This window comes from Buteo buteo, chromosome 16, assembly GCF_964188355.1.
Source record: "Buteo buteo chromosome 16, bButBut1.hap1.1, whole genome shotgun sequence".
NCBI lineage: Eukaryota > Metazoa > Chordata > Aves > Accipitriformes > Accipitridae > Buteo > Buteo buteo.
This window is the reverse complement of record NC_134186.1, coordinates 22,336,963-22,358,088: the sequence shown is the minus strand read 5'-3', so window position 1 is coordinate 22,358,088 and position 21,126 is coordinate 22,336,963. Positions and strand designations below refer to the sequence as shown.

Below are 21,126 nucleotides of genomic sequence, written 5' to 3'. Positions count from 1 at the left end.
ATGTTGTTATGGAGGCAACTCCAAAGCAATTCCATTTTAATTTTTACTCATTTTACTAAAAATGAGTCTGCTTCTTGATTCACTTAGCATTCATTTTTAAATGCCTATGTTAATTTAGCTACACTATTAATACAAATTTATTTTACAGGTAGTAACACTAGGAAAATTCAGACTACCTTGCATTTTTACACACATGGAAAAAGTTGTGCATAAGAATATAATGGATCTTCTCTGACAGATTATATAATTAAAAAGATGAGACAATTCAACAATACATTGTCTGAATAATTGCACTCTGATGTAGCGCCTTTCATCCAGTTCTATAAACTAGGAGCCCAAGACCTCTTGTCTTTGATAATCCTGCTCTAACTCCAAGGATGCTTTTACTTGCATCTCAAATGCAGCCTCCTCAGAGATGGAATGTAATAGTTATTCACAGCATAGCTCTTAGGGCAAAATACCAGGAGTAGCATATGAATAGAACTGATCGTATGTTAAAGCCAATAGTACAGAGAAGGGAATACCTGAATTCCTTGCATTCTCAAGTATTCTGTCATCTGTTAAAGAATTACAACTTATTTTTCTGAACTCATAAGAACATTGGTATCCTAGCACCAAGTATGCATAGATAGAATGAGAAAGGACAGTATGATCCTTCTTGAATGCTACCTTGCAATTTAAGTATTCTGTCATCTCAAGCCCAAAAATAAGCAGTAATTTTTTGTGAGTATAAGAATAAAAATACTTCCATGGGACTGTACAATCACTCCTTCTATTTTTCTATTATTCTGAAGAAACTCCTTTTGTTGATGAGCAAGGTCCACAAATTCGACAGGGGTGTAAGAGCATAAGAATAATACATAACACTCAGACCCCATTCATCATATTGTGGTTCTAAAATCAATAAAGATGAAAGCAATAGCTCTCAAATTGGCAGGAAAGTGAGTAGACCCTTCAAGTTATATATTCAGCTCCCTATTTTATAAGTTCCATTTGTTGCTTTAAAAAAATAAAACCACAAAATAAGCAGTTAACATTGTGTCATCCCCTGGAATATACCCTAATTGTATCAAACTGTCAGCCAAATGAGTAGCTATATAATGCAACAATATTTTATGACTACTGTTTAAACAGAAAGACAGACATTTCTGACAAATCAAAATAACACCATGAGTTCATATGGAAAGAACAAGAACACGTGACATTCACTTTTAATACAGCATTGTATTTACATCATGCTGTTTAAGGGAATTGCTGCATTTTATGCATGTATTTGCTGGGTTTACAAAAAATACATCTATTAAAATATCTAGATGTGGGACTGTTCTCTAGGTTAAGAAGCATGTCTTCTTGGTTCTGGAACACTCTGAGATCAAAGAATTTTAAGTCATGAAAATCCAACACTAGACTAATATAAATACAGGAACCTAAACATCTGAAATCAGTGACTTGTCTTCCTTTTCCAGTCCCTACAGCTTTATCCAGTACTACAAAGCAGGTACTTTAATTCCTAGTAAAATTTTAGCTAGTTTCTGATGGAGAGCATAACTCATCTTTATCCTTGTTTCATCAAAATGCAAAATTCATATATTTATATTGTGGCAGAAAGCAAACTGCTTACATCTATTAAAAGACAAAGTAAAGGCTTATGTGAAGTGAATCTAATTTCAATTTAGCATAGAAGCATTTACTTAGAAGCAAAAGTATATATGCACACAGGAAGTTTAATTTTATATTAACTGAGATCCTAGCTCAAAACCTTGGCCTCACAGGCCAAGCAAAGAATGGAGTAGTTGTGGTTATGTATGGACAAATAGTAGATAATAATTATTAATAGTCCGATTAATGATCGTACCTGAACTCTGCATGGCACATCTGACCGGAGCAGATATGACCTTAATCTTTAGTGCACTGTGGGCCAATCTGATTGCTAGTGTAATTTAGAATCTAAACTGTTCTGAGCCACTTTGACATGCTCAAAGAGGAACTGAGGAATGCTGCAACTCCACACTCTCCAGTGGGACTGCTTACCACCTCTAGCATAAATATGACAACAGACAACACAGCAAGAAATGTCTAAGGGTATGCTCTTTCTTAAGCCCTCTGCTCTAATAAAACCGGGGACAAGCTCTGGCCATGAAGATCTGAAATTTGAAGTCTTTTCCAGAAATGAAATTTATACCTACATGAAAATTATAAGAAACAAAAGTCAGAAAATAATTTGATTTCAAAATACTTGAAAGCAACCCCCAATATGTTCTGGTTTTATCTGCCAGAAATGGCTGATAAGAATGGCAACCATGATTTACTTTAGGGGCACAACTAAAAGAGGGAAACCATAGACTGCTCTTCAAGGTTCATGCTGACAGTTAAGGAGCTGAGGGAGCAATGGAAGTGAGGTCAAAAGTTCTGAAAAGCATACAGATGTCTTTAACAGCTCCGGACTTAAAAAATACATAACAGATAGTAGCAGCTTGTCTAATCAAGAAAGATCTGACCTGATATTCTTCTTTCAGTGCTTTTAATTCACTTTCCATTCTAACATTCGTTTGGGTTATTCGCTGAAGCAGCTCCTGCACACATTGTAGAGAGCTGAGAATTTCCTTATTAATACAAACAAATTAAGACATATTGAATAAGATTTTGTTTCTGAAGTTCAAAAGACATAAATTATGTAATATTTAGATTAACATATTTATTTTTATTCTGCCAGTGTTTACAAAACAATGTATATAAAAATGTATTCCAACATCAACACTGGGGAAGGGCTTGTAGGAAGAAATCAGAACAACTCCATTTTTTTCTGGCCTTTTGCCTTGGAGAAGATAATATTATTATAACTTTCTACAACTTACTCTTTTCAGAGAGTTTTCTTATAACTAAAATGGACAATCCATTGATACTTTAAACATACTTCAGTGCAAATCTGAATAATATACATCTAATCCAACGCCAGTGTGAGTTCAATTAATCTAGCAGAATAATTTTATGGTACCATATTACAGTTCTGGAAAATATGGGAAAATCCCAGAGAAATTATATGACAGGCAAGTAATCACTTCCATTAAGGGATCACCCTTAAGTGATACTCAGGATTTAATTCAGGAGATACAAACAGATGTGAACCACCACACATTAGCTTTGCATCATATTGCGCAAGTACATCAGATTTTGCTGTCACTGTCTGAATTTTTGTGGTACCTTCATCAAGACTATATTGTTACTTCAAGGAGAGTAAGTTCAAAAAAAGAGCCACCTAAAATGAGTTGATTAAAGTGGTACAGATTTACAAAGCCATGGGTGCTGCCATTAAGTTTGTTGCAGTTAGCTGAAAATATGGATGGAATGGAGACAGAGAGTCATTTTATATTAAACACTACAAAACGCACTTCCAAAGATTCAAAGACAGAGGGAATGATCTAGCCAAGTTAATCTCTACTCCCTAAAGACCAGAACAGCAGTTACTAGAAGATGACATGCACAGGAAAAAAACTGAGTTTCAGGCAGATGACAGTCTTAAATGTCCTCAGTTGCTTCAAAATATACTGAGAGGAACGTATTATTAAAAGAAAGTACTTTCATGTACTTGCAAAGATCTTTCAAATTTATCTACTTTTGGTTCTACTGTATACACAGATACAGCTATCTACTAAAAGTAAAACCATTATTTTGGGTGAACTCTTATTCCTTTTCATGCATGTATACTCTTATGCAGAGATAAATAATACTTTTGCACTGAAGCTTAACTTATCTTTAGTTCCATTTTACATCTAGAAAACAGAATCACAGAGATGTGGAATGGCTTGCCCAGTGTCACCTGGCAGGTTGGTAGCAGAGCTGGCCATGTCTTTTAAATCTAGTACAGTGTTCACTCAACAAGGTTGCTTCTCTGCATACAGTTCAGTGTAAATCAGCTGTAATTTAGATAGTATATTCAGCCTCAGTCCAAGAACCACTGAAGCCAACATCTTCAGTTAATCCAGATGGTGAATTTGTAGTGCTCTATAATATGAAATCCAGGTCTTCTAACCCAAGTTCTTGGAGAAAACATGAAGTTCATCTCGATATTAAAGCTCTCCCCAGATTTATACCAAAACTCTCCATGTGTTAAAACCAACCAACCAACCCCTAGCAATTCACACAGAACAAAACAGAGAAACAAAATAGAGTCCTTCTCATAGATAATACATACCAAATATGCATATGAATTATGCTGCAAGCATGTCCATATAAATGCTTTTAGTGCATTCAGGGCTGTGGGAGTAATGAGGCCTGGGTATGTCTCTCGTATTTTCCCTGTGTTTATTGGCAAGTATTTTTAAAAAGCAAACTCAAACCAGGCTTTTACAGATTGGAAGAGTACTGCTGGATCAGTCTTCAATGAGCGCTCAGTGGGTATACAAGTAAGCTACTGCTTTTGTCTCTCCCTGAGAACAAGAATGATACACTTCTCTGACATGTTTGGTTTAAGGAACTGCAGAATGAAAATTCTGCAACTGTTTAAGAAAAAAAAAAAGCCAAACCAACCACCCTTTTTATGCTTCATATTCTGCAAAGCAGTGTATTATGCTGTTATTACAGGGAACATAATTTTTTTGCTATGTTTGATACTTGACTCTGTGTACCTTGGTTTGAATATCAGGATTTGCTCTGGAACATACCTGAGTTTGTGATAGAAGACAGTTTTAACTCTGTTAGCTGTGTATAAGTGTAGCTTAATATTCTAAACATATATGTTCTGTATGAATGGAACACCATTTCCTTTGTATATGATTGACAATGATTGACACATGATTCCAATTTTACCTGGTTTCAATACCAGCAGTATTGTAGTAAACTGTTGGCAACCAGAAAGCAGAACAGCGAGCATGTTATGCAAACCTTATTGCTTATTTGTACTGAACCAATATGTTAACAACTATTTCATCGGTATACCAAATTTCTCCCCTCTGAATTCAAAGACAAAAGTTAAGACTTGGAATAAAGTGTCAAACAATGGACTTTTTTCTGGTAATACACTTTCTAAAAACTGAGGAGTAAGATCCCATTTATGTTAGAATTAAAATATTTTTGAAGACTAAAAAGTGAATTTAATTAGTTTTAATAGCTTAGTATAATATTTAAGAAACTTAAATATGAAATATAGCACATATATTATTCTTAAGTGATTTTTTTAAATAGCAAAGTTGTATTAACAACTCACCAGCTTTTCTTCTTTAATGTGAGTGTTTTCTTCTTCAACTTTCTTACTAACTGCTGTCTCCTTAAAAAAAGAGCATGAAGAACAGTAAAAGGCATTTAAAATTACTGTCTATTTTCTGCAGTAATATTGTATTAACAAGATATTGTGAATCATCGTGAGGCTATTTAAAGAAACTGAATTATTTTGAAATGTCTTCTTATCCATATTTTTTTTACTATAAAGTTATACTTATATTCCTATAGCTTATTTACTTCCCTAGAAAAGGTTGTTCTCAAAATAGTTTTGTTATATTGCATATGCAGTCAGTAGAAAGGAATGACTAATCTGTATACATCAGAGAGATCATTGCCATGATGTTTGCTGAACGAAGAACAGAAAATATTCACCAAAAACTTAATTAGTTTAAATTCCAAAATACCATTCTGATTTTTTGTTGCAGTTCTTGAAACTGTTTTTCCTTTGCTGCAAGATTGATGTTTTCTTCTCCCACCCTGTACTGAGATGTGACCTTGGACCTTATCAAGTCTGTAGTTACTTTCTTCAGTTCCTTAACACAGGAAACACATATAAATAGTTGATCCAGTATAGGCATTGCAATTCAAAACAAAGACAAATCTTTTAAACTATCCTGAGTCATGCCCTACTTTTAGATAACGTATGGAAACAACAGAATAAATTAGAGGAACTGAAATTTTTAGGACTGACTTGCTAAACTTTAAACTTGTCACACGCAGCTAAAAGTTTATTTTCAGAGGTAAAATGTTATTGTGCTAACTTTACTCTCATGTGTTTATGATACTTAAGCATTTTGTTATTTTCTCTTCCAAGAAGTATATGAGAAGTGGAAATTGAGTTGGTGTTGGTAAAATCTCTTACACCAAGATATACAATAGGAATAAAGTACCTATTATAACTACTGTGTAGGTTCCTGGGAATCAGGATGAAAAAAGGAAGAACAGCGACTATCTGGTAAAAACAGGAACTGGCTATAAATTTGGAGGATCTTTGCTTTTCCTGAAACATTAATTACTTAATCTCAGGAGAATGCTAAATTAATTTTATATTAGAGGCTTCTACAACATGATTTTCCATCTAAAATATGCCTTTGATTTTATAGTCTTTACAGTCTTTTAAATATCCTGCTTTTTTTTTTTTGGTATCTGTTTTCTAACCGGTTTATTCCAAGCTCCTAGTGCAGCAAATAAACAGCAAATGCTTTGATCTCATTAAATTACAACTTACAGTTCCTGGAGTCATAAATATTGTGCCCTGTTCTCCCCCACCCCTCCCATTCTGGTACAAGGTAGTCTGTTTAATATCGCTCTCTCCTTGAGCACTCTGACGTTTACTCAGACAAATAGCAGAGGTTATGAATGCTGTTCACAGATAGTATCAAGAATTCTTCATGATGCCATAGTGGTGAACCAAGCATTCAGAATGGTAATAGTTTTATCTAACAACTAAGTTCAGTCTGTTTAACTTTTCTTCACAAAACTGGAATTCCATCTTATCACAGACCAATGGTTTAACTGTTCTGGACAAAATCATATAGCAGTACAAAAGAAAAAAGGAAGATTACATTGTAGCTGAAATTCACAAATACAAAGTTTTACAGAAAATACAAGTATAGGTACGACTTTTAAATAAATAATTTTTTTGCTAGAGGCATTATTTCTCATGTATTTTAGCAATAACCGAATCAAAAATGATCTAGTAAGTACTAAGTGTAATTGCAGAATCAATTATAGAACCCAAAGACAGCAGTGCTTTAGAATTGTGATACCCTGTAAGCTAGTAAGGCTTTTTCCATCTTTTGCAATAAAAACATGTATTAGTTGTATTGTTTTTACTAGACGGCTCTATAATGAAATATGCAAGGAGAGTTCCTCTATTTAAAGTGGCAGAAGGTGCAAGCAGTTTTAATTTTGTAAAAGTGAAAAGGTGCACTGTGCCAGTCTTTACAGAAAACTAGAGGAATGGTATACAAAGCATAGCTAACAGGTTGTGTGCTACACAAGCAGGTGCAAAAGCCTGCTATGGATCTGATACTATGTATTTTCCAAAACTCAGGAGTTTATTGTGTGCAGAAAAATCTTGCTACATTTTTGTCACCGGGAAAGAACAAGTCATACTAAGTAAATCATGCCCTTGAGGTAGCAAAGATGACTGGATTTTCTTCTTTGTATATAGCAGGTGGATGTGTATAATCTATCTGGAACCAAACCCAGATCTGCTAATCAGCAATCAAAGCTGTAGGCAGGAAAAAACAAAACCAACAGACAACCAAAAAATGACACAAACCTAAAAAGAACCAACACAAACCAGATCACCAAAAATAATGAGAAAGTTTTCCATGGTGAGTGAAAGCACAAGCTATGTAGCTGTGAAAATAATATAAAACAATTTTAGAAATACATATGTGTATTTTCTTGTACTCTGAAATAAATGAAAAAAAAAAAATCATCCCCAGAGTTTTTGCTTCTTTTTCTAGTAGCTTTCTGTCATTAATAAGATCACTAGTAGTATTCAGAACCCTATAAATTAAATTGAATCTGGAAAATAATTTTATCAGTTTTTGGGGAATGCTAAGAATGAGAAGGCTTTAAACCCATTCCTTTGATGTGTTGCTAGCAGCCAACGCTTAGGGACATGGTTTCAGAAACACTTCAAGCCAGCGTAAGTCAACAGTGTCACAAAAGAAACAGTCCTGCTCCTTAAAAGTATTTTCCTTTTGCCAGTTGATCTAAGCTAAAACTTCCTCCCTTTTTTGGTAAAATGTAGTTTTGATCAACACAAAATTTTAATTCTACTTTCCCTCAAGGCCACACAAATATATGTGCCAGCATGAAGAGGTGGTATGGCACTGGAAAAGCAGCTGGCACAGGGAGATGTAACCACTTCACAAGACAGTGCTGATACCTTACACAAACTTTAAGTGTATCCAAAATTGCAACTACATTTTTTGTTCTCTTCCTAGATTGGTGCAACTGTCTTCTAATCTTTCAGGCCTTGAGCAGCATAGCTGTCTTTTAAGCAGCAGAACGAAAGAAACCTTTTTCTTGGCCAAATTTCAATGCAAGCATTTTCATAGTGGTTGAAAAGAATCCTACCACACTGAATATCTAAGCGTTCAAATCCTAAAATAAACGTTACTGGAAAGGAAATTGTGCCACAGTCCATTAAGCTAAGATTTAGGAACTGGGCTTGTAAGCAGGCAATGTCAAGAGGAAACTACAACCTCTCCAAATAATATTTCTTTCCACAAATCCCATAACACTAAACCTGCGCAGAATGGACCTCAATTTAACCCACATTTTACTGTTGTACATATTTAATGCCGCCATCACACACTTGCAATTTCATTAAAATTGGAGATTAGTTTATTTTTATCCATAAATGTTGAATAGCATTCACTAACTTCATGTTCCCATTAAGAACAAATGTGTGAGATCATCCTGGTCTGAGTCGAAGTAATGGCCATGATAAGAGCTGACAGCCAAATTAAGATTTTTATTACTATAGATAGTCATTCCCACTCCAGCACTGAGGCTATAGAGGAAAGAAGTTTGAACCCACAAGCTGTCAGAGCTGTTACAGGTCAGTCAAGACTCCAAGGCAGATAAAACCAGCTTTGTAAGTTGTCCCAACTTGTGCTGCAGATATCATGACTTCTTTCAGCTATGTAGCAAGTGAAAACAGCCTGGTAATCCCTCTTCCAAACTCCCCTAAATATCAAAGTTTTCATTGCTTTATACCTGTTGTAGGTCCCTTCAGCCCTATGACAGATACATTCCCCAACAAGGGAAAACACTTGACTGCTTTAAGATCACTTCTGCAATGGTTAGGCTAAGTACAAGGTCACCACAATCAAATGAAACAAGCTCAGGGGACTTCTTACTGGGTTCAAACACGTCTTTTCTCTTCTCTTGCAGAGTAACTGAAAAGACAAGCCCACAGCCCTTCACAAACAGAAGTTGTGCTGAACTAACAAGTGCCATTACAGATATAGTTCAGAAATGCACTCTCTCACTGCATAACTTTCCAGAAATGTTTTATAAGCAACCTGTTGAAATAGGGAATGATGAGAGGGCTGTATTTCTTTGTACTGTATTGTTAATTTTTAACTCTGTTTTCACAGAAATTCTGTGTTTTGAGGAAAAAGGAATGTCTTTCTGTTATATACAACTTTTGTTTATAAAACTATGTTTACAAATAAGCAAACTCCCACTTTTTTGCAAAATAAGGCATTGCCACAGCAAAGTGCTACAGCACTACCTAAATATTAAAATGCTAAGAAATTAAGTTCCAGTTCAGTTTTCCACCATCAGAATAGGATGGTCAAATATTAAACAACCAATAAGAAATTCAGAAATAGCCACAATAAAGGCATTTCCTGGTGAACTGAGGAAGCCAGATTAAGTTTCATTTGGCCTCTTTTTCTGCTTATCTAACAGTATTTTATTTAAAATTAATCACCCATGACCTTAAGAATCAAGACTACAGCTGAAAAAAAATGGATCAAGCAATATGTTTGATTACTGGAACACATAAATCAGTAGCAGTTTGTCGCACACCTCTGTTACTCACAAATTTCAATACATAAAATTTTCATAAACATTTTTTTTCTTACCTCTCAAATTACTTACCCTCAGAGAATTCTAAGTAATGAATTATTCCTGGTTTCTTAACCAAAAGCAACAAATCTGATTTACTGTGATGCTTACAAATTTCTAAATCTCCTAAATTTTTATATTTACGATATCTTTCAATAAAGGTATGCTGCATTTTAGATGAATATCCCTCTTTTTGTCACATACAAATTATTTATTCTTTTTTAAAGGAATTGTACAGATGAAGTGTACCCAATGCACACAAGACAAAGTTGTCTTCAGACCTTCAGGGCTATAACTATATTAGCATTCTAACAAATATGGCTTTTCTGTAAAGGAAAGTTATCACTACTGACAACTTCCAATATTTTTCTGTTGCTTTTCCATCCATCAAATATATCAGATAAATAGTTTTTATGTATAATATAGAAACATATATATAACCTCTCATTTGCTAAATAAACATTTCTAAATAACATAAGACCTAATAGTGATTTAGATATAGAGAATTTTCCCAGTATTCTGCTTTACTGTTATTGTGTTTCTCAGTCTGCTTTTATGATGGTAGGAGTTCTGAAATCTCCAAGATCAAACAGTCACTTCAAAAGTTTATCTTTTTTGACACTGAGGTTTGCCATGTTATATTCTAGTATCTACCTAAACAAAACTAGATTTAATTCCTGATTAATCTTTACTGTGGCTAGAATATTTTCATGTAATAAAAATTAAATAAAGCACTAGAGAAGGTAAGAATGAAACAAATGAAAAAATCTTAAACTGTCTCTGTTTCAAGATAAAATTTAATTTAAAGTCAAGCTTCTAGAGGCATCATACTCCAAAGAATCTTAACAATAAGAGGCTATGTGCTCTTAAGAACAAAAAACAACACTAGATTCAGGAAAAATTTTCAAGTACTTCTGTACCTTCAAATCTCATTTTTCAGGCAAAAAAAAGTCATGACAAGTAAACATCCAATTTTTGATCAATTTAACCCAAATATAAAATGGTCATAGTCCCTTCTCCTCATTTACAAATTATCTCCCCCCACCTCTTTTTGTCTTGCAAGAAATTCACAAACTTTGCAAAGTTTCCATGGTAGTCCAAAGCATTCGTCTGGAAGCTGGGGATTAACATTAGGCCAAGAAGTTGAGAACAATCATACATTTGTTACCTACCTAAAATCCTCAGAGAATCGAAGGGAGAAAAGAAAAAAGTGGAACAGAAAAATAAGGATATGAAAAAGATGTGGTATGGAAAGATACTGAGTTCACAGGACAATTTTGACTTCAGAGGGTCCCTTTGCTCTTCTCCTGTCAGCACTTAAGAAACAGCTCAAAGGAAAAAGAGAATTTATTCTTCTCACTATTATGTATGTTCAAGAGTGCAACTCAAAAACATACCTGGCCAATAGTAGTTTCTGAATAGATGAGAGCAGAAAAGAGCTTAATGGCCAGACAACTACTTTGTCCATGTATCACTATCATCTAATGTCTCAGTTGCCCTGGCACAAAACTTTCCCATTTCTAATGGAGATTCAGTTACGCTTTTTATCCTACCTTCAAGCTACCAGCTTGCTTCTATGGCAACTACTCTTCATGTTCTACCTCTCTGACTAAACTGAAAACACCACTGCTACCTTTCCATATGAGATGGGAGAAGCAATGACAATACAGCACAGGGAAAACAGAAGTTACTAATAACTAACAAGAAATAAGTAGGATCCTGTAGAGGTGACTGAAATTCCCAAGTTACAGAAACTGTTCAGAGCTCCTCCAATTTTAATTGGCATTTATCTGAAGTATCTGTGCATAACAAGGGAGCGTAAGACTAATTTAGCTGTTAGTCACAGAATGAAGAACAGTTCTGCTGCTTGTCCACTACTTCTATTAATACTACAGCAGCTTGTAGGAGTCCCTAAGAATCCCACTTATACATTCAGAAATGCATACTATACTTACTTCCTTCAGATTACTTATTTCTGTCTCTTGTCTTTTATTCACTGATGTGAGTTTCTTATTGAGCTGTATCGCTTCCTGTACTTTAAAAAAAAGTTAAAACATGTTAATAAACACTTGCATATTTGAATGAGTATTCGATTTATAACTACAATGTATGTGTATATAATTTATAAAACAATTAAACATCTTTGTGGAAAAGAGACTAAGACTGAAAACATGACTCAACTACTTTTCTGTATAGTGTAATACTACACTGGAGGATTACACCAGGTGGTACCAGGTGTTCTACACATCAAACAATGAGTTAAGACTTTTCTGTATGCTGGTTTGCTTTTTTTTTTTTAATTGTAATTTAATTTTTAGTGTCATTTGATGTCACTTTATTAGGATCACTTCTCCATGAACTTTTAATCTTAGTTTTGTTTTTTAACTAAGGCTTTGCTTGTAATTTTCTGATGATTTTGGTTATTTTTAGAGGAACATATAACACAATGGACCACAGAACATTCAAATAATTGAGTTAACATAGGTACAAAGCTATATGCACATAGGACACGGAAGACAGCAAACAGCAGAGGATAATGGAGAGGAAAACTAAGAATAAGCTCTGTCCCTTTTAAAAGGGAAGAGAATTTTCCTCTTAGACTTTATACAGGCCAAGATATCACTGGGAAATTGCTTGAAGTTTCACAATGAAAAGCTGAAGATATTCACTGGTCCCTGTACTTTTTCAATCACCTCTATTCAATCTTAGTATTTTGATCCTCTGAGGTCTCTCTTCAGCCTTTTTTATTTCCTGAGTCCTCTTTATTCACTCCTGATCTTTTTTCTTTATTTTCTCAAAAAGCTTCTGGCACAACACTTGAATACAAGAACTCTAGACACTCCATCACACCCAGAAAGTCCTTGCCTTTTCTGTTAAAGGTGGTAAGCATCATAGGGAATGATGGACAACAATAGCCTTACAATACCATAAGCAATTTTATAGTTTTATATGAGAATATGTGCTCAACAAATGAAAATAGTTCAGGATGTAACAAATATCTTCTGACACAACTTAGATAAAAACCACGAAAACAAGCAGGCAAAAAATGGTAAAGCTCTCTCCTATCTTTCAACAAGAGTCATGTGTAGACTCTCTAGCTTTAAAATACTAATAGTGGGGTGTTAGTTAGGCAATAAAGTTTTAGATTTATTATAAATTGTAGTATTTTTCCCTATACAGCACTATAACACATCAATTTTCACTTTTTTTCCTACATGCTGCTTTAATATAGCAGATAAAGAACAACAGTTTATAAATTTAAACAACTTGCATAAGAAATGGCTCATATACTTTCTTTCTGACTTTTCCGCTGACTGCAGTTTCTTGCTCAGAATTTACAAGTTACCTACATGCCTACTGCACGTCTTACATACTGCAATGCAAATTGAATTCTCTCTGCAGTAAAAGACACACTAGAGTCAAAGCGGTAAACAGACTGGCTTCTTGAACAAAAGCAGTTAGTAACATTTAATCTTTTCTAGAGGTTTGTTTTATAATTACTGATAAATGTAAGTAGAAACATGGCAAAAAGCATTTATATATGATTCAAATAGTGTAAATACTGAGACTACATGTTATTTTTCCATGAAATTGCAAAAAGACTTTTCTGTATCTGACACAATAGAAAAGCCCTGTCCAATGAAAATAAAAGGAAAGCACAGCAATGTGTTCTCTTAATTTGTTTTTAATATTAAATATTAGCCCAATAAAAAAACCAAAACACAAAAAGTAACTTGAGGTACTGAAATATCACAAACACACATAGAACATGTTACCAATTTATTCAAACTAGATCTGAAAAACTGTTTGGTTTCAGGCAGAAAAACTCCCAAACTTATAAGCTTCGGTATTTGAAAAGTTGTTGGCGTTTTGTGGTTGGTTTGTTTTTTGTTTGCTTGATGTTTCTTTTTGTTGTATGTTTTGAGTTATACAACTACTTCTCCCTTTCCTTAAAAAAATAAGTTATTTTTATTTACGTCCTGTGTATGTGTTTACATGGAGGAAAACTGCAGGCACACAAAACAATATACAAGTCCATATTCTACACATACTGTGATGTTTGCATAGAAATTTATCACAGTTATGAGAAACAAGGATTTCTCTCTCAAATTAATACGTACAAAACTTCATTTAAATGAGGTATTTTTATTACATGAGGTTATCAGCTTTGTTATTTTACAGATAAAAATATACTTTTATATAAAATAGAAGTATGTGGAATAGTATTTTTGTGTGTTAGTAGTCTCACAAATAATTTTATGTTTCAACACATGAACAGAGTTAAGGTACGTATTTGTAAAGCTTGAATAGCTATATAGTCAGAATCTACATAACAATAACTGCATAAAATTATTCATACCATCCTATTTATTTACTGAACTGGTTTTAAGATTTTATGTTTCTGTACTAGAAAATAATTTTTATTATTTCATTAGTGCTTTCTGTCCATTTCCCAACATTAAACCTACTTTAAAAAGCATTCATTTTCCCCTATTTGCTAATTCCTTTACTTTCACCCCCTCATTTGAGCTGGTAAAACTGTTTAAGTTGATTGTGCCGAATGGCAACAGGAAGCTGATCCAAATTAAGCATAATTTTTTTTTTCTTTTTTTGAAAGGGGTGGGTCTGCTGCTGGACTGTTTTGAACATGGATCAGTTCCTCAATATCGTTTACTATATGGTCACACACACAACTGTAGTAGTGTATCAGCAAAGAGCAGAAGAGGTACAGGGCCTGTGCTGCTTAACCTAGCACTGTCACAGAAAGAAACACTGAGGAAGCTACTGAGATACAGTCATTATCAGTTGTTATATTTGATGTTTAGCACTGGGTAGCTGCTATTTTTCTGAATTGTCAGGTGTCTCCACCTCAGTGTTGTCAAAACACAGCAAAAACAAATGCTGGATGACATTTCAGACATACATACCACTATGCTCTAGTTTTCCATGAACACCTTTTACGATTCCAAACTGACATGCAATAGTAGCATAACACCTCTCAACTTCATTCAGTTTCTTATGATGCTCCTCTTTCACTGTTAGGTACATCTGTAATTTCTGATCCTGTTAGAAACATAAATGAAGTACCTACTTAATGATGGTAACTAGCATGTATAAATCAGCTCTCCAAATGCTTTTTAACATAATAGCATAAATGCAAAATCATTCCCAGATCATCTCAGTTGTCTATTTCATATCTAATCATCAGTTCCCATTTCCAGATAGCAGCTTATGCCGCAGGCCTTCAGCTGTGTGTTAGATTATCAAAAAAGCACATTAACATATTTTTATATGTTGTCCCTTATATTTAGGAGAACTTTCATGTAAATGTCTTGTATTTGCATTAACTGTTTTCAAATCCTGATTTCAAGTTTTCCTTTGTTATGTGGCTTAAACATGTTATTTAACTTGCCATTGTATTGTGAACATAGCCTAACATGATAATGTTGCCTGTGGTTTATACTTGCTGTCCTGCACTACTACTCAGTACTGCATTGCGTTCTCGCATTCCTTTGATGTAGGACGTCCACGCAGTTTAATGCAGTCCCCACCCTACATCAGCTATTCAGATGGGGGCTGTAGCTGCCCATGTCTTTGGCTGCAGATTCAAAAAAATACAGTGGCTTCAGCAGCTATGTTTGTATTTCATTGCCCCAGCTGCTTATTTGTCTCTACTGTAGTATTAAACCAAATATGCCATGCTCTCAGGTTGCAGCAATGCAACAGAATATGGGGCCCGTTTAGAAATTCTAGACAGCTTAAATCACAGCCCCCACAACCATTGTCCCAGCACCTTCATAGAGCAGCACAGGGCAGAAATGAGTAAGCAGCTGGAGACAGCTAAGAGTAGGAGCTCCTTAAACTTTGTTAACAGTGCTAGTGTATGCACCATGAAAATAAGGCCTATAGATAGTTATTGTCTCCTGCTACATAACAGAAGCAATCTATTATGCACACAATATTCACTTGTCTCTGTAAAGCCACTAGTAAATGTACTGTCTTCCTTTTATGGTCTTAAACACTTTCCAGCATAACATGGTTTTCATCAACAAGGAAAACTTTAAGCTACATTGCAATACAAACTGAAACAAAAATACTGGGTTTTTTTTTCAATACAACATTGTTTGAAGTATAGGGCCACTATGATAATCAAGGGATTTGAGCACCTGACATGTGAGGAGAGGCTAAGGGAGCTGTGACTGTTCAGCCTGGAGAAGACTCAGGGGGATCTTTTCAAATATGTATATATACTAGGTGGGGAAGGAGGAAATAAAGACAACACAGCCAGACGGCTCTTAGTGCCCACTGACACAAAGTGAAATACAGGAGTTTGCACTTAAAGTTGAGGGGACAAAAATTACTGTATAGGTGGTCAGACATTAGAACAGGTTGCACAGACAAGCTACAGCATCTGTCTGTGGAAATATTAAAAATCAGACTGGACATAGCTCTGTGCAACTGGCTCTAACTGACCCTGCCTTCGAGCAGGGCAGGGTTAAGCTAATAGATGCCTGACAGTCTCATCCATTCAGGTTCTGGGATTGTTAAAAATTACATAGTGCCAGAACAATTAGGAGAGAATTTGTGTATTTGACACACCTAAATAAAATAATCTCAATGTACTTCTGTAAACCAGAAGTGCATCAACTACTTCTAAAGAGTAGTGGTGACTTTGATTTAGATTAGTGAAACTGATGCAGATTAATACCCCATGCTTTCCAGAAAAACCTAAATAACCTTTTAACAAGTAATTATTAATTCCTCAGTATCAATTAGCAGTTGTAGTATCTTCAAATATGATGAATTCACTTCTATTTTAAGATTATGTATCTGGGGGGGGGGGGTTCTAACTACTTTTGTAAGCATCTAACACTTTATTTTTACTTCTATTAACATCTTGGCCTAATTAATACATTATCACAATGAATCCCACATGGTAATTAAGTAAAATGTATTTAAGTTTAATGAATTTTACTTATCTCTCGTGTTTTGTGAGGGGGTGATTGAAAATACATATTCACAGGAAACTATATTCAGTGACACATGCCACTGTTTTTTTAAAAGTTATTTGTTATCCCTTCTTTCATATACAGTAAGTTTTTTGTGTTCCTCTTTATACTGTATTTTAGTTAATAGCTTTGTGGGTACTATTTGGTCAATTTTAAAATTAATTTTCTCTGAAAAGAGTGAGTTAAATTAGTTCCTGAGAAAAAGATAACCATTTATTTAGACATCTAATCTGTTTCTAACCTACAGTAGAGCAACACAGCCTGTGTGTAAATTCAAGTTACACAAGCATGAATCTGGCCCAGTCTGTTTGGCTTCTGTAAGGCTCCATTTCCATACAGTAACAAATGCAATACATGTCCAAGCATCAGAGGATAATAAAAGCTGATAGTAATCAAAAGAAATGACCAACATGAGGCTAGCAAAAGAGGATATACAAAACAAATTTCTCATGTTTTATAAGGTATGAAATTAAACACACTACAGCAAATGGAAAGTCATAATGGAAGCACTGGTAAAGAAACACCACCATTTACAGAATCACTGCAAGGAATGTAGGTTGTGAATGTCCATCTACTTTCTCTTTTTCCTAATCATAAGTAAACTGTTGAAGAACTGTGCTTAACTAATGCTAGGATGTGGATTTTATAACAAAACAAAACAAAAAAAAAAAGGAAAAATTGTATTTGTTTTTCCTGATAATCATTCAGGTGTATTTATTTTAAGAGATCGATGAACAGGGAGGCATCACTAATTTGAGACTCGAACAGCTTATGGCAAGATCTGAGTTTTTTTTCACTTTCTTTTATATGGATTTTTCTTCATGTTCTCCCTATTTCTTTCTTAAGTCAGCAAGACAGTGCTAGTCCCTCCTCCTCACTAGAAAAGTAGAAATAGGCTTTGTAGTTTCCCAGGGCTCTTTCCAGTGAGAAAAGGAATTGGCCTGCTATATCCTCAAGAGTTTTATTAAAAGCTTACCACTGGCCTAAATATGATTTTTGATGGCAAGCTGCTCTCCAGGCTTAGTGCACAGTAAAATAAAAGCCTGAGTATGTGATTCTTCTGCTTACAGTGAAAAGGTCTTAAAACATTCTTCCATAGAAGACAATCAAGAAATACCAGGAGACACTGCAGGATAGGGAGGGTATGACCCTGGAGTTGGAGTAAGACCCACAGAATCTTGGTGGTTCTTCCTAATGTCTGATACTGCAAGGATAGGAATTATTGCCCTGCTCTCCACCAGTAATAAAGATAAGCTGGGATGGGGAGTGGAACTGATTGTGGCCATATGGTTTGTTGAGGCACAATGATTTCTTGGTGGAACTAGACCAGAGAAATGGCTCAGGGTCAGGTAGGTGACTGGAGGAAGACAAAGAGGGAATTGCTCATATCTCAAAGATATTCTGGAAATTGAGTCACTAGTCAGAGTTACTCAGTGAAGCAGAAGGTGGTAATTGGGAGGTGAAAGTGTCAAAGAAACAAAGGAGATGTAATAGCATGGAGACCTAAGGCAAGATCATGTGAAAATTATGCAAAGGGTTACCAATTGTAAATCTCCAAAAGAGGAAATTTTTTCCACAATAGTTCCTTTACTTCCCACTATTTTTCTACTTCAAAATAATTATTTTTAATTTATACTGTATCATTGCCTTCTCACTGTATTTTTAAACAACATAGTAGTTACAGGCAAATTCCTAAAAAATGTGGAAAGGAAATAAAAATAACATTCCTATCTTAATAATCTAAGAACAAACCAACTTTTAAAATTACATTTATTTAACATTTTACAGGAATTAATTTTTCATTCATTTGGCAACTACATCCATATTAGAAAACTAAATGGTGGCAGGGAAGCTCTCAGGAAATGCCTATACTGTTGTTAAAACATCCGTGACGCATTTTGGCCTATGCCAAGTAGCACTCATGTAAGCAGTTCCTGGGCACGGTTCAGGAGACTGTCTGCCAGGAACAATGTGGGTTATTTGGATGCAGCTTCCCTCTTTTTTGAAGAGTGGTAGAGTTTAATGAACCTAAACCATTTTATAATATCACTTGACTGCAGCTTCACTAAATGGTCTCACAAACATTTAGTTTACCAATATAAACACAGTCAGCAAGTGAAATTAGACTAATTACCAATCATCCACAGAGGAAGTTACCCCATCTACTTTACTTATTAATACTGATGCACTGAATCACTACCTTGTAGTCAGTGGTGTTTCCCCATTGACTACACAGAGATCTGGCACTCCAAGTTTGCTCTTCTGAACTGCACCCAAGACTTGGTCTCTAAACCAGCCAGCACTAGCCTTAATATCATTCTTGGGTTTATTTTATGTTTTAGCACCATGATAAATATTTAAGTACTGCAGAAGACAAATAACTCTTAAATGCTCACTCTCAGACACGCCCAGGATCAGACAATGCAAGTTAACAATGGAACACATGAACAGATGCTACACTCAGACTGTTCTAGCATTCTACATTGTATCACCTGCCAGGAAATTAATGAAGGAGGAAATCAAGACCTGACCAAGGCCATTTTCCTCCAGTTATTTCTTTATTTCAGCAGCCAGAATACAGCACAGAACCTAGACTCAAGTGTATTCTATCAAGACAACTAGCTTCGTAGTAATCATCCTGTAGCCTCCTGACTGCATGAGTGCTACTATCCATATGCAGTGAGGTGCAAAGTGACTACACCGCACATAATAATCAACACTTTTATTGTGGAAACAAAGGAAAGATGGAAGAAAATTTTCTATTTTTTATTTCTTTGTCTCTATACAGTCTTTCAATATGAAAGAAAACCTTTCACTATTTTAAAATTCTAGCATATACTGTAAGAATTATATCAGCACTCCAATTTTCACATAAACTTAACTGGATAGCATGCTAAAATATGGTGTATATGCAAAATATTAACATTGCCTATACCAGACTAAAAGAACAGAATTAGAGGAACAAAACCAGAATAAAATGCTACATCAGTAAGGCATGCTCAATCCCCAGCACATACAAAAGCTACTTTACTGACTGGCAGCATTGCTAAGGTGCCAGATATAAACTAAACAGCACATCTGCTTACTTTCAAAACACTAGCCAGGGCATGATCTAATCTGTCTTTAACAAAATTGAAATAGAAATGGGTCTCAGATAAATGAATGGTTTGGAATTTCATCCCTTTTTACTTTTAAACATTTCGCCTTTTGTGATAACTGACTAAGAGAGTCTACGTGGGCTACTACACTACTTTGATCCCTAGAACATACCATTTATTTCAGTGTAACTACTCAGGGAGTAAAGTTGGTAGAATTTGACCTGGTCTAAAACTGTATTAGCCCACTACTGCATAAGCTTGTAGGAAAGATTTCACTTCTGTTTACACCTTGTGTTTTTGTTTTCATCATTTCATATCAGAGCATCTTCTATAAATATGGCCAAGCCATACATGGTATGTTTAGTGCCACATGCGAAAGAGAATTTCTAATACCTTGTCCCCCACTCAATAGCTTTTTTAATAACCATACTCTCTATCAAAGTAACAGTACCCCAATGTTTTCAAAATATTCAAATAATCAATTATTGAAAAGTTTATAAACATAAGAAAGGAAGATATTTCTTTAAGCAGCACAGATGCATTTCCAGCTTATAGAAAAGGTGTTGTGATTTAAATATTCTCATTCATATGGAAGACTGAGCTTGCAAGTTATGAAAGAATGGTAATATGTGAAATGACCTAAATGTAAGTTCAATAATTTTGTGTATTTTAAATACATTTTTAGATCAGATGTATTTTAAGAATAAATACAAGTTAAAAGTGAAGAAAGACAAAACACATTTTATGTTGCCTTTGATCTTTAACTTGTAGCCTTATCTCCCAGGTCAGAGGGCACATTATTCAATTTCACCATATTTTGTGTAAAACCACTGTAGCGTTGAAGATGACTTTCAGTACAAATGTCATGGTACTTAAAGGTAAACTGGACCCTAGTTTTTTGAGCTTCTTAATTAAAATCACAGTTTGTAATGGTCTGACAGTATTATCTTTATTCTTTCCAGTTGAGCAGCAGCAGAATTTTCACAGCATTTATTCAATCAAGCCTAGCAATGTTTCTGCAGCTCACTCTTTCACTTCCTAAAACAGACAACAGGGTTCAGAGCGACTATGCTGTCACTCTATATAAATTTATTCTCTGTGTCAAAGGGAGTAAGCTGGACTGGATGAAATCTAAACTCTTCAGGGGAACTGATGTTAAAAAGTAATTCTGAGGAGTGAAAAAGAGTGAAAGGAAAAACATT

General features: G+C 34.8%; 1 protein-coding gene across 1 annotated transcript in view; it reads right to left on the bottom strand.

The window, feature by feature from the left end:
- CCDC73 (coiled-coil domain containing 73) overlaps window positions 1-21,126 on the bottom strand; it is a 78,443-nt gene that overhangs the window by 16,188 nt on the left and 41,129 nt on the right. Inside the window, exons 9-13 of the mRNA XM_075048669.1 lie at window positions 14,745-14,880; window positions 11,772-11,851; window positions 5,622-5,750; window positions 5,204-5,263; window positions 2,499-2,603 (exon numbers count right to left, since the gene is read on the bottom strand). Coding sequence (XP_074904770.1) covers window positions 2,499-2,603; window positions 5,204-5,263; window positions 5,622-5,750; window positions 11,772-11,851; window positions 14,745-14,880 — 510 coding nt within the window. The remainder of the gene's footprint in view (window positions 1-2,498; window positions 2,604-5,203; window positions 5,264-5,621; window positions 5,751-11,771; window positions 11,852-14,744; window positions 14,881-21,126) is intronic.